Source organism: Dama dama, chromosome 22 (genome assembly GCF_033118175.1).
Source record: "Dama dama isolate Ldn47 chromosome 22, ASM3311817v1, whole genome shotgun sequence".
Lineage (NCBI taxonomy): Eukaryota > Metazoa > Chordata > Mammalia > Artiodactyla > Cervidae > Dama > Dama dama.
The window spans coordinates 28,858,516-28,872,265 of NC_083702.1; the positions used below are offsets into that span (position 1 = coordinate 28,858,516).

The 13,750-nt window shown below is 35.0% G+C and overlaps 1 protein-coding gene across 5 annotated transcripts in view; it reads left to right on the forward strand.

Moving 5' to 3' along the window:
- The window catches only part of PLEKHA5 (pleckstrin homology domain containing A5), a 251,906-nt gene that overhangs the window by 144,070 nt on the left and 94,086 nt on the right, over positions 1-13,750 (forward strand). For all 5 annotated transcript variants that reach the window (XM_061125099.1, XM_061125096.1, XM_061125095.1 and 2 more), the window contains 4 exons: positions 4,966-5,049; positions 5,924-6,044; positions 8,632-8,736; positions 11,017-11,089. In XM_061125099.1, the coding sequence (XP_060981082.1) occupies positions 4,966-5,049; positions 5,924-6,044; positions 8,632-8,736; positions 11,017-11,089 (383 nt within the window). The remainder of the gene's footprint in view (positions 1-4,965; positions 5,050-5,923; positions 6,045-8,631; positions 8,737-11,016; positions 11,090-13,750) is intronic.

Sequence of the window (13,750 nt, forward strand, 5' to 3'; positions counted from 1 at the left end):
GAGGAGGACATGGCACCTCACTCCAGTATTCTTGCCTGGAGAATCCCATGGTCAGAGGAGCCTGGCAGGCTACAGTCCATCTGGTCACGAAGAGTCATACAGAGCTAACGCAGTTTAGCGCAGTTGAAAAACCATTAGTCTGAGCTTACACATTAAACCATCTCAGACAGAAGTCTGGAAGTAAGAATTAGATGGAGATGAATACCTGCACTTATATTTAGAAAAGTTTAGATCTGCTGCTATGCCACAATGAGTCTGAGACAAAATGGGGACTAGTTCTGTGACTATAAGGATGTTTTATATCAAGACCTGAGTTTTATCCCTTCTTTATAAGCATTCCTGTAGAAACAACAGATCTGTTTAAAATCATATCTTTTCAATTTTTCCTTTTCAGTTGTGAAGAGCATAAAATCTCAGGCAAGGATTTAAAAAATAATGCCTTGTCTAGTAAAGCTTCAAATGCATTTTCAGTAGCACAGAGGTATGTTAATTCACAATTTAGTACAGTCACTTTTGCTGTAACACAGCACACGTCTTCCTAAAAATCATCTCCCTTGCAAACTCAGACAGTGAAAGTGTGGGGCTTTTGTGGAAAATGGGTTTAGGAGCATAGTCCTCAAAAACCTCGTTAGTGACACATAAAAATAAAAATAGGAGGACATCCTTGGTGGTCTGGTGGTTAAGACACCATACTCCTAATGCATGGGGCCTGGGTTCCATCCCTGGTTGGGGAACTAGATCCCATAGGCTTCAACTAACAATCTGCAGCCTAATTAATTAAACAAATAAAGATAGGAGCCTAGTGAAAGACATAACATAGGTTCACACATGTTTAAATGCTTAGGAAAAAAAAAAAGTACTACAAATACACTTTGCGTTGAAAAAGACCTGCAGTTTGCTTGTGGAAATGGACATTGGAGAGATTTCAGCTTGTGAATTATTGGGAAGTGTTGAAGTAGAGAGACGTGACATTAGACAGTCGTATCACTGCCTGTGGATGGGTGTGTTTCATAAAACAGGCAATGAACTGAAGTAGCTGCTGGACGTTTGAGGGTGGGCGGGTGTGCCATTTGTGTGCGCCTCGCTGTCGACATCACCAGGAGCAGTTTCTGCACTCACCTCGGCTTTCTTATGGATGTGCTCATGCATACACAAATGCAGAATTTATGTGATGTTTCAGCTTTTCTGTAATGCATGAATTGCATCAGAACATCCTTGTACATAAATGTTATAGAAAAACTGACGCTACTTTGATCTGGATTTTGAGAACCTTCAAAGGAGGAGGGGGAAGAAAAAAACTTGGGACTACGAAAAGGATGGTGATTGTAGGATGAAAAGATATACTTCTTAAACAACACTACAGACAGACCTGTAGAACTGAAGAAAGGCTGGAATTTTGTTTGCCCTGCCCTCTTGTGGTCCTGAGCAGTCCCTCCTCCTTTGTGCCAAGGATGATGGTCATGACTTGATACATGGCCAGCCACCTCCCAGGGTGCCCAGTTGCTATGTGTATTAAAGAGCCTTGTATATTACGCACCAAAAGAATTCTAGGCATTAACAGTGATGGCTTTTTGCTTATTTTTTTTAAAGATTCATTTGGGTTATGTTTACATTGTTTTCATTTGTTGGCTCAGTATATTTTTAACTGATTTTTAGTTTCTGTGGATGATTTAGAAATTAGTTTTTGAAATATAAAAATAAAATTTTAAGTATATAAAAAATACATTTGCACAAACAAGAGCAGTAAGAATTGACAGTCCTACCAGGTTGTGGAAAATTACCACATGTAAACAGTTAAGACTGGAATTTTGTTTGGTTGATATTTTGGTTTTTCATACTCTTAATTATTTTAATTGATATTTTAACAAAATCATTAGAAAACATTACTCTGATTTTAATTTGATAAGTATGTTGTTTTATGGGAGATGACATTTTATAACTAAACTAATTGCCTATAAAATCTCAATCTTATGAATTTTAATTTTATAGAAACCTAGTAATCTTGAGAGACTATAATTAAGTCAGAACAAATAAACATTTGAGAGGACTTCTTTGTTTATGTTACAGTTAGGCCTAAGTAATAGGAAAGATTCTTTCTTTCGTTAAAGAATAGCAAAAGGCTTGCAAATTAGAGTGCCCTTGTAAATAAATGATTTTTTATGTCAACTTAATATAATGTTAAATAAAACACAATGGATACTTTGAAAAAGTAAAAGAAGAACATAGATATGTTCATTTTTCGTGATTGATTTTAGTCACTGATCTTTTAACTAAGGGGCTTCCCAGGTGGCTCAGTGATAAAGAATCTGCCTGCCAATGTAGGAGACATGGGTTTGATTCCTGGGTTGGGAAGATCCCCTGGAGAAGGAAATGGCAACCCACTCAGTATTCTTGCCTGGAAAATCCCATGGACCGAGGAACCAGGCAGGCTACAGTCCATGAGGTCACAGAATCAAACACGACTGAGCATGCATGCATGCACTTTTAACTAAGAATGCTAAGATTTTCATTTATTTATTGAGTTTTACTTAAAGAAACTGTGCTCCTGAAAGTATTTGGACAGTATAACTGTATTCAGTTTAATTGAAATAGCATCCACTTTTGGGGAAGAGAGTGTTTATGCTCCTTTATGATTGTTCTTTATTTTAGTGTCTCCTTTGCCCTCTGTCCTTGTCTGTGTGTGTTACTCAGTCGTGTCTGACTCTTTTGCAACCCCATGGACAGTAGCCTGACAGGCTCCTCTGTCCATGGAATTCTCGATGCAAGAATACTGGAGTGGGTTGCCAGTCCCTTCTCCAGGGGATCTTCCCCACCCAGGTATTTAAACCCAGGTCTCCCAGATTGCAGGCATATTCTTTACGGTCTAAGCCACCAAGGAAGCCCATGTCCTTGTCTAATGGATACTCAAATCTATTGTCTGGAGGTCAGATTAATAATCTGTTAGTCCAGTAACCATTGTAGGGCTCTGTGGTTATAATTTACAGTTTCTGGAATATTAGGGTTAGAGTCTGCTTTATTCCCTCTAGACAAGATGACATAGTACTGGAAAATAATGCAATACAATAGGGAATATTTGTTTTATTTTTGTAATATTGGTTTTTAGAAAAAGAATTTGTATATTTCTCTCCTACCTTCCACTGAACCAAGTCTAGCTTTTTAATGCCCCTTCCCAAGAAGAGACTTAAAAAAAGATGCTGTCCTCCTTTTTTCATTATTAAGGTGTCTAATCTCTATCATAGGTTTACTCCCTTCCCCACAATGTTTTATTCTATTAAAACATAAGAATTTATGTACCTTGACATATTCGTAGTATTCATCACATTTAGGTACTTCAGCGTTTTCCACTTTATCTCCAGAGGCTGTTTGTTCTTAATTATTCTGTCATCAGTTTATTGCTTACTACATAAACTGATGTCCCATTATGAGACTTTAGGTTTCCATTGTTGCACTTTCTTAAATCAACAGGTAAGAAAGTCATTTGCATGCTTTTTACGTAGTGAAAGTATCACCACAAATAAATATCTAAACCCACCGCCTCTTATCACCTATTAAATGTGTTTTGTTTAAAAAGGAAAAAAAACACCACAAAAGGCTGTAAACACCTACTGGTGTAATAAGCTCCTATAAACTAGAGGAATCATAGAAACACGTTATATTCCATCCATCATTCTATTATCATGATAGTCAATATATAATGCTTTTAAAAAAAAAACTATGTACTGTTTTAGATGGTTTTAGTTTTATTTACTGGGTAAAGTTTCTAATACTTGAGTAACCAATAAAAAGAATATTGGTGAAAGTTTTGGTTTGGAAAAAGAACTTATGTACCTAACGTTTGCCAGGAAGCTTGTGGCTTATGATTATAAATGTCCTATAATACAGATCACGTGGAATAATTTTTTAAAATTAACAGAGCAGGATTCAGTACAATATCTTGACTGTTTTCTCTGTAATTGTTTTCTAAGGTCTAGCACGTCAGTGATTGATCTTCCTTACAGGTTTCTTTGTGATGTGTTACTCAGTGGGGAAAAAAAAATATTTGCTTACAAATGATGTATATTTTTTAGGTATCATTGCATGTTGCATATTATTTTGGGCATCTGTTATTTTGGGCTTAGATAAATAGATTGGGATTTTTCTCCTCTCATATCTAGAAGACAGTAGTAGGCATAATCTTATCACTTGACCTAGGAAGAATAGTGTTTCTTAGGCAAAGGTCTTATTCTCCAAAAAATAGCCACTCTTAAATCAAAGCAGTTTTTTTTTTTTTCCAGCAAGCATAAAAGGTAGATTTTTCTTTGTTTGTGTTGTTTGTATATCCATTTAAAAATTTTATTTACTCCTTCCATTTCTCCTCTTACATTTTTCTGTAGCATACTTTCTTCAGATATAAAAATCTGTCCCTTTACATTATTTATGTCAAGATTTCTTCGTGAAACGACAATCCCATAAATTATTGCTCTTCCACTGCTACAGTCTTTGTTTTAATATGCTGGTGCCCATCTTGTAGTGCTATTAGATTGATTTTTCCATGTTTGAATTTGACAGTGGGTCTCTATAATGTGCCTAGACTGGGATACAAAATAATGGATGTAGGTGGATACTCACATTTTCTGTTCATGGCCCACCTATCATGTAAAATGCAATGATTGTGGAACCAGATCAACTTACTTTTGTTTATGAAAATAGAAGAACAAATTGAGGTCCTACTGTGGATGGGGGTGGGTTGGGAACTGGTGAGTCTAGCTGTACTGTAAAACTAAGTTAGCATTCACACACACATGTGCATACAATAGACAGTAGAAAGGGTTATGTAGGAGTGTCAATGCCTGGGGCTTTGAATTGCATTGCCTTTACTCACTAACTTTATTGTTGCAATAAAGAAATTGGCTATTTCGCTACCTGGTATTTTGTAAAGTTTGTGGTAATAGTACATACATTTTCTCTTACTCTCTTTTCTTCCAGCCATAATGAAAGGAAAGTGACCTGTAAACATCCAGTCACCGGACAGCCGTCCCAGGACAATTGTATTTTTGTAGTAAATGAACAGTAAGTAAAGCGTTTCATGGAACACCTCTGCTCAAAATGGGGTCAGCATTCCAATTGCCGTTATCCGTGTTTAATACAGGGCAGTTGAACAGTTTTTAATCTGGACACTTGCAGTCAAGTGTAGTAACAGAATATATGGTAAACCATCTGTTTACCATGTGTGGTATAGAAACATGGCTTAAAATTTTTTTCATGAGGAATGTAATTTCAGAAGCTATTTTTACAATAGCTCAAATACAGAGAATAAACTCAAGATCCCTGGATGCAAGGTCAGGGGGAACTAAACTTGGTCAAATTATCAAACTCATTTGAGCTTAGGTTTCTCATCCTTAAATAGAGATACTGGGAATTATACCATTTCTCAGGATTTTTATAAGCATCAAGTGAAATTTATTTGAAAATAGTTTATAAATCTGTTCTCAAAAATTAGTTGTTGGTACCATTGTTATTATTTTCTTTTAGGGGGTTGGGAGAGGGCTGCTTCACTGCCTGTCTTGTGGGATCTCGGTTCTTCAACCAAGGATCGAACCCGCGCCCTTGGCAGTGAAAGTGAGGAGTCCTGACCACCTGGGAATTCCCTATCATTGTTATGGTCTTCTTGTAATTAAAATTTTAACGTTCCAGTTAGATGACCGAGTAGCATATCTGTAAGAAGGCTTATTAAAATAAACATGATATTAACTTAAGTTGTGCTTAGTTATATTTCAAGTAGTTATAAGTATTAAGCTGCAACTATAGAGCTTATTAAGCTCTAACTAATACCTAGCTGTTTGGAAAAGTCAGACACCAGCATTGTTAGCTCCAGGAAAACGTTATTATAAAGTGGTTTACAGAAGCAGCACGTTCTAGCACTCTTGACATGTTATATTTTCAGGACTGTTGCAACCATGACATCTGAAGAAAAAAAGGAACGACCTATAAGTATGATAAATGAAGCTTCTAACTATAACATGACTTCAGACTATGCGGTGCATCCAATGAGCCCTGTAGGGAGGGTAAGTTATTTTGCTTACTCTTAGTTATTGATAACTGGCATAATTGGTCGTATTCATTATTATTACTCTTTAATGAACTTAGAGTTATAGAATAATCATTTCATTTTTGCTATTACATGAATCTAAGTACATTTGAGGTAATTGGCATAAGAAGCAATGCCTTGGAATATAAAGAAATAAGATGATATTTTAATAATTTAATGACTTACATTTTTAAAATACTATAGAGTTCTGATTTTGAGTTGTTTTACAAATATAATGGATGTTTATGTGAGACAGTGGCAGTTTATTGAATCGACTTAGGTTTTAAAGGTGACAATTAATTCAGTGACCTAGAAATCCCATTATTAAGTATGCCTAGAATGATATATATATTCTATTTTATTCTATAATATTATATTATACTATTTTGTTAATGTAGAATCCATTACTGCTAAAAGGTTTCAAAACCCTATGCCAGTTGCTTGATGACTGAATTGTTTAGAATCCATTATGTGAAAAGTGTCATAGCCATATGCATACAGAAGTAGATGGTTTTTCTTTGTAATCAGAAACAAAAATACTGTTTAATCTATGATCTCAGACTTGTGTGGCTGTAATAATTCATAGTTATTGCTTCTTGTACCATAATGTTAATGTTTTGATGTAGAATTTTAATATAAAAATGTCTTCAAACTCTTAGAAAATCTGCTAAATCTGAATAAATAGTTGCCTTAAAGTTACTACTTGGTGCCTAAATTAAGGATAGCAAGAGAATCAAAGGATGATAAAAGAATTGTCTTCATTTATTTAGAAAATAATTATGTATTTTATAATAGTAAAACAGTTGTAATAGTAAATTATGGTTACTGTAAAGAATACTTGTTAAGGTTTCGTTAATGAAATATTGTAGAATATGACAAGTAAGTATAAGTTTTCAAATAATGTAAGTTATTTCTATTTCATATATGACATAAAGGATAACAGCATCATAGTGCATTTTAATTAAAATCTAGAAAAATGACTGGTGGGTTGAGAGCTACTAAGTCATTGTCTAGAAAGAAAGTTGAATCTGTGCCTCACACTTTACACCCAGAATTTTCCAGATGGACCAGGTGTTTAAAATGGTAAAAAAACAAAACTATAAAAGCAGTACAGAAAACAATGGAAGTTTAAAAAAAAAAACACAACAGCAAACTCAGAATGCAGATGTGCTGTCTAAATATGACAAATCCCAGAAGTCAAAAGAGAGAATGAGAAATTCAGCCACAGAAAACTATCATGTGTGCCTAGTATTGATAACTTACATGACACTTAAAGAAGAATACTAAGGAGTAGGTGTTATATAGGCAGTTATTTGAGGGGGAAAGAAAGACATTCTGTAACTATGAAAAGAGTTATCTACATGGATAGACACACATACATACACAGTGACATTAGTTGCCTAGAGTGTTTGGGTTGTTTGGATGCTGGAGTCTAGAGGTGAGAAGTAGACTGGTCCTTCTACATATTTTTGTACCATTTGAGATTTATACTGTGTTTTTATGCATTACTTGTTCAAGAGGAAATTAAAATTTATCCAGAAAAAAAAAATCCCATGGTTGATATTGGACCTTAAAATTCTATTATGTACTAATATAAGTTTTACAAAAGGAGGTTCTAATGAAATGTGCTAGCTTTCCAAAGATTCTAGTAAGTTGAAAAATAAGAAATAAATTGATACTACTTACCTTCCTTGTTGCTGCTTCTGCTGAGTTGTTCCAGTCATGTCTGACTCTGTGCGACCCCATAGATGGCAGCCCACCAGGCTCCTCTGTCCCTGGGATTCTCCAGGCAAGAACACTGGAGTGGGTTGACATTTCCTTCTCCAACTTACCTTCACAGAGAAATTGAAATTCAGCTTCTTTTGTCTTTATGTTTGTTGGTTACAGCTATCATTCTGACCAAGATAAATTGTTTGGGTTAAACATAGCAATGTTTTAAAAGATTATGTGTACTTTTAAGAATATGGTAAACACCATCTGGCTGGCATCATTCAAGTTCAGAGTTGTCCGTAAAGAAGAAAACACTACATGACGTGAAGCAGTTCCTCCCAGTCTTGTTTTGACTTAATGTGATATGTTTGTTTATATTTTATCTGTGAGATTTGCTCTTGTAACTTGACACTGTTGACTTTCTTTAGTTGGGACAACACTGTTAACTGCAGATAGAAGTCAAAAAGTTCTGTCATTTGGTTTATTCTTTAAAATGTGTTAATATAATTTTTTCTCAAGTTTCATTTTATTTAGCGCGTAGGGCAAAATACTGCCATACACTGTGCCTTTTTAAAAATTGTTCCTGAAAATTTTAAAGGAGAGGAATATGTGATCCTTTTGTAATATCCTTGAAGAGGAAAAGCCTTTGTGCAGAATTCTTATACTTGAAACAACTAAGACACAAAAGCAGAATTGCAACAATTCATCTGAAAAGATTAAATATTGGAAGTTTCAAAGCAATCTGGAGAAAAGATTTTAAAAAGTTAAAATTATGAAGATAAAAAGTAAACTCAATATCTAGGCATTAATACCATATTTCCTGTTGGGCTGTTTTCTTTTTCTTTTTTTTTTAGACTTCACGGGCCTCAAAAAAAGTTCATAATTTTGGGAAGAGATCAAATTCAATTAAAAGGAATCCTAATGCACCTGTGGTCAGACGAGGTTGGCTTTATAAACAGGTATTTTTTTTTCCCCTGTTTAATGTGAAAAAAGAAGAGAATATAAAGAAACCTTTTCAGCTGAAGGTCCTAAGACAATTGTATAAAGTGGGGAAGAAACTGTAGAGTTAATCATCCAGGTTCTTCCCTTTTTATTACCATGAAGAGTGTTAGGGGAACAGTGAAAAAAGAAATGTAATGGATGTTACCTGGAACAGAGGTATTGTGTGTGTGAGAGAGAGAGACAGAGGTATTTCTAAATTTGAAATTAAATGTATGTTGTATAAAACTGTTAGGAATAACATGCTAAGATCTTCTAGGCAGAAATATTTTTTCAGTGGGAAAAAATAGAGTTGTTCATTTTTCTATTATAAAAAGGTACAATTATGTACTTCTCTGCTTTGATTTGTAGAGAAATTTGATGATAATTTGAGATTTTTCTGAGTTTTGCAGAGTTTTGCTTCCATGTCCTCAAAACTACTCTTTCAAGTGTCTGCTTTTTTTCTTTTTCTTTTCTTGTTTATCTGTTTGCCCGGGCATAGGTCACTCTTATACCATCATAAGTAGGGGTTTACATTGTTCCATTATCTGGAAAACCTGGTAATTAAGCTTTTTTGGAACCTTGTTAGTTTTGTAATTGATAAGGATGTGTGTACATTGGACTTGGTGGCATCTGTTTTGATTGCTGAGAGGCTGTTGTTTTCTTTTTCACTTTCTGGTTTGCATCTGGATTTCAAATAAACGACCTCCAGATAACTGAGATAACAGCACTCAGGACCTTTATTTTCCTTTGTTCTGTCTTTCTGGTTCTACATGTATGCAGATGATGTTAGTTAAATAGTAGTTCATTAATAGTGCTAATTTACTCTGTCAAATAATGCTAATTGCTTTCAGATGACCTAATAATTATATTCATTAAAATTCACTATGAGTTCATTATGAAACATTCATTAGACATTGTTCCACCTGACAATTGGATGACAACTAATCTAACGTATTGGAAGTAGACCCACTTAAAATCCAGAGAATCCCCATTCGCGCAAATTAATTTTGCCAATTTCTGACTGCATTGATTGACTGTGTAACTTGGATACCAACTTTTAATTTTTATTTAAAGATCACTTAACTGTATTTTAACCATCTGATGTTTAAACTTATCCAAGCTGAAAGATTTTTAACTAGACTTTCTAATGAGTCCAAATTCTGTTCAAATAGCTGAATGTCGTATTGAGCTTTGTAGAAGATATGGGACTCCTTACTTAAAATGATTGCTGTTCTTAGTTCTTGATCCCTTGGTTAATTTAATATTGCCAAACTCTACCAACAAGTTTCTCTACTCCTGAGTATTTATTCTGTAATAGGTGTGTAGCTTACAGAGAATACTCGCAGAACTGCTTAAAAATCTAAACTTTGAAATTATCTATACTAAAGAAATAGTTAATTACAAAATTGAAAATACATATTTTGAGGGGGGTGCTTTCCTTAGTGTACCTGTAAATTTTAGGGACGAAATCTCTTACTTAAGAGATTTTTACCCATATAATTTCTTCAGTTCTGAAGGCATCCTTAAGTGATGGTCACAACTAGAAATAAGAAATATTAATCAACACACATACAAACTGGCGTCTTTTTTACCTGTTTATGTCTGTGTTTCATTTTCTCCTGTGGTTTTGCTTTATTGCATGTGGGAAGGTAATTTTTATTTAAATTGTAGTTTTGTTTGAACTTGGTATTTTTATTACCTCAATTACTTAGAAGAAGCTGCCAAGTGGGAACTCTCTTCTGCAGGATAAGCAAAACCCAGACTGGATCTGTAAGAGGAAAAAATGTTTATTAAATGTGTTTGTATGCTAAGTTTACTTTACTCACAATCATTCTAAATCACATTACTTTTGGAATAATTTCAAATCACACACTTTTCTTCATGTTGAAGATGAACACATTTATTAAATCTGACTTACCAGAGTGCACACACTACAGCATAGTTACATTATTCTCATGTTAGCAGACGTATTCAGATTGCTTGCAAATACGAAACCAAATCGGACTGCTTCAACAGAATTCCTTTTTATATGGCAGTATTCTTCTTCAAAGACCAGTGTACTTAGAAATACGTTGCCATGATACAAATCCCTGGAAAACTACCCCAACATTTTGATTAGAGTTTTAGTTAGATTTCTGTGCAGCATATATCAAACACACCTTGTTTTAAGAGCTTATTTTAAACAAATGCACCAGAAATGAGTTTTCATTTTCTGAAATGAAAAAGAGATAACCCTTTATCATGCCGATCTCATGCAGGACAGCACTGGCATGAAGCTGTGGAAGAAACGCTGGTTCGTACTTTCTGATCTCTGCCTCTTCTATTATAGAGGTGAGTTTACTACCGGAAACTGTAGAATGTGTGTGAAGCATCAGGTACTCTTTCAAAGAAAAAAATTAGAAATCTTTTTATGATTTTCTTATCAACAAATGGATATCAAGAAACTCTTGATATGTGTGGTATATGTCACTCAGTCATGTCCAACTCTTTGTGACCCCATGGACTGTAGCCCACCATACTCCTCTGTCCTTGGGATTCTCCAGGTAAGAATACTGGAGTGGGTTGTCATTCCTTTCTCCAATTGACGTATGTAATTTGAAGTAAATAAGGTAGGGAAGAAGGCAATATAGTGCTTCAAACTGAATGGTCTTAGTTTTAGTCTGGTTTTTGTAATCTGTTTCTGCTCAGCTGATTTGTTTTATATGAAGAGCATGTGAGTATTCACTCTATAATGTTATCCTTGAATGCAGTGCCTAATAGATAAGAAAACATTAATTTGATGGGATTCTTTTTATATGTCAGTTTTGTCACATCTAGCCATTGGTCCACTAGACACGCCATTCTCCCCAGCAAATGATTTTAGAGCACTAGAGACTACTATGATGTATTAGCAAATAAGAAAAATAGCAAAACATTTATTTATTATGATCCCTTCCAGTACCCCCTCTCTGTCTCTGTCTCTCTCTCGCACACACACTTTTCTTTTAAACAGTGGCAACCCCCTTGAAATGAGAAAGTTGCAAAAGGGATTAATAGCCTACAAGTTAGGCTATTAATGTTGATGGAGAAGTAAAGGTATTAATAAAAGCAGTCTTCATTTGTATCTCTGTCTCATTTGTTTTAATGTTTTTGTAGGCTTTAGTAAGTTGTTTATTAATGCAAAGTCAGAGTCCAGAGAAGTCTCTGTTCACATGCCATGTTTATCTGTTAGTTTCCCCAAAGTTGGTGCGAAGCAGTGCAAAGGGATGCCATGCTCCCCTAGAAATCTGCTTCAGCTACAATATAAAATCATGAATCTGGACAGCCAGCCCTTCTTCCATACTTTAGAATCTGGTTGGAATCAGTCAGTATATAGTTACCAATTTACATACCACAAAATACAGTAGGATTTTAGAGCCTATTAGCAGTTTTAAAATTTACTTTGTGATTGTCCCCCCAAAAAAAGGTGGGGCAGAATTCTGTGGTCACCTATCAAAGCAGCATATGTGAATTGACCTTCAAAATTTGAAATTACTAGAATTGTATTCATCTTTTTTTCCCCCACTGAATACCAAGATTGAGAAATACTGCTGAGTCAGAATTAACCAAACCTATAAAATTTCATGTTTGGCATAGAGATATTGGTTGGGCTGCAATTGTGGTATTATCTTTAGTTAAGTGCAAGACTTAAAATTTTCTTTAAAGGTTTTCCCAGTCTTTCAGAAAGTCAGTGTTTGTAACTCATATCTTATTCCTAAGCAATTTTGTACTTTTCTTTTTTTTTTTTCAGTATGTTTTATAGACTAAATTTAGGACTTTAGGAACAAGAAAGTGTTTGCTGCTTCTCATATAAAAAATTTCTTAATGTTAATTTGCAAGAGAAAGAACACTAAATTCCTTGCCATTTGATATTATTGCTTTTGGAAGTGTGCTTGCTACTCATCACTTTTACTAAAATAAAATAACTTAATTTAATTTGAAAAAAGTAAAGGTGAATTCCAAAGTCATGTTGAGTATGAGATTCCATATCATTTTTAAACATAATGTGTTTTGCACTCAATACATCTATTAATTATAGTGCAGTTTCCCCAGACAGGAGAAATATGAAAAAGAAGAAAATATAGAAAGGAAAGAAATATCACTTAACTCACCTCTGTTCTTCAGATGGTTGGAAAGAGGCATATGATACTACACTTTTGCTACTTTATCAATAGGAAATGTTAGATTTTAAATGACAACTCAGATTTTAGTGAAAAGATTATACTAACTTTCAATAGAGTGTTTACCGTTTGCTAAGCACATAACATTATGATCTACTGCATCTCTTCCTCACAGCCAGCTGAACGTGAAAAGTGAAAGCGTTAGTCACTCAGTCGTGTACGACTCTTTGTGACCCCCATGGACAGTAGCCCACAGGGCTCCTCTGTCCGTGGAATTCTTCAGGCAAGAATACTGGAGTGCGTAGCCGTTCCCTTCTCTAGGGGATCTTCCCAATACAGCCACCTGATAAGGTGGCAAATCTTATTTGACACAGTCACACAGGAGGAAACTAAGGGCACAAGGTCTAGTAGCTGACCTGAGGTCTCCCCTAGCAAGTCTCAAGAGCCAGGATTTGCACCCAGGCACTTGGCCTAACCACAGGTTTTTGCCCCACCCAAATCTTATGTTCTCTTTTTTTTCTTGGCCACACCATGGGGCTTGTAGGGTCTTAGTTCCCTGACCAGGGATTGAACCCTGGGCCCACAGCAGTGAAAGCACAGAGTCCTAAGCATTACACCACTAGAGAATTCCTAATCTCGTCTTCTCTTGTGCATTGAGTACGGCAGCCCCATTCATTTCTTCTGTAGCTCTCCAAGCATCTAATATTCTAACATTTAGAGTGTGCTGTCAGAAATTTTTAACAGATCAGTCTGTGTTTTACAGATATGGGAAATAATATAGTGAGAGAATAAGAGCTTTGCTGCTTTTTTTTTTAACAATAGAATAGCATCCAATACCAGATGGAAGCCCAGG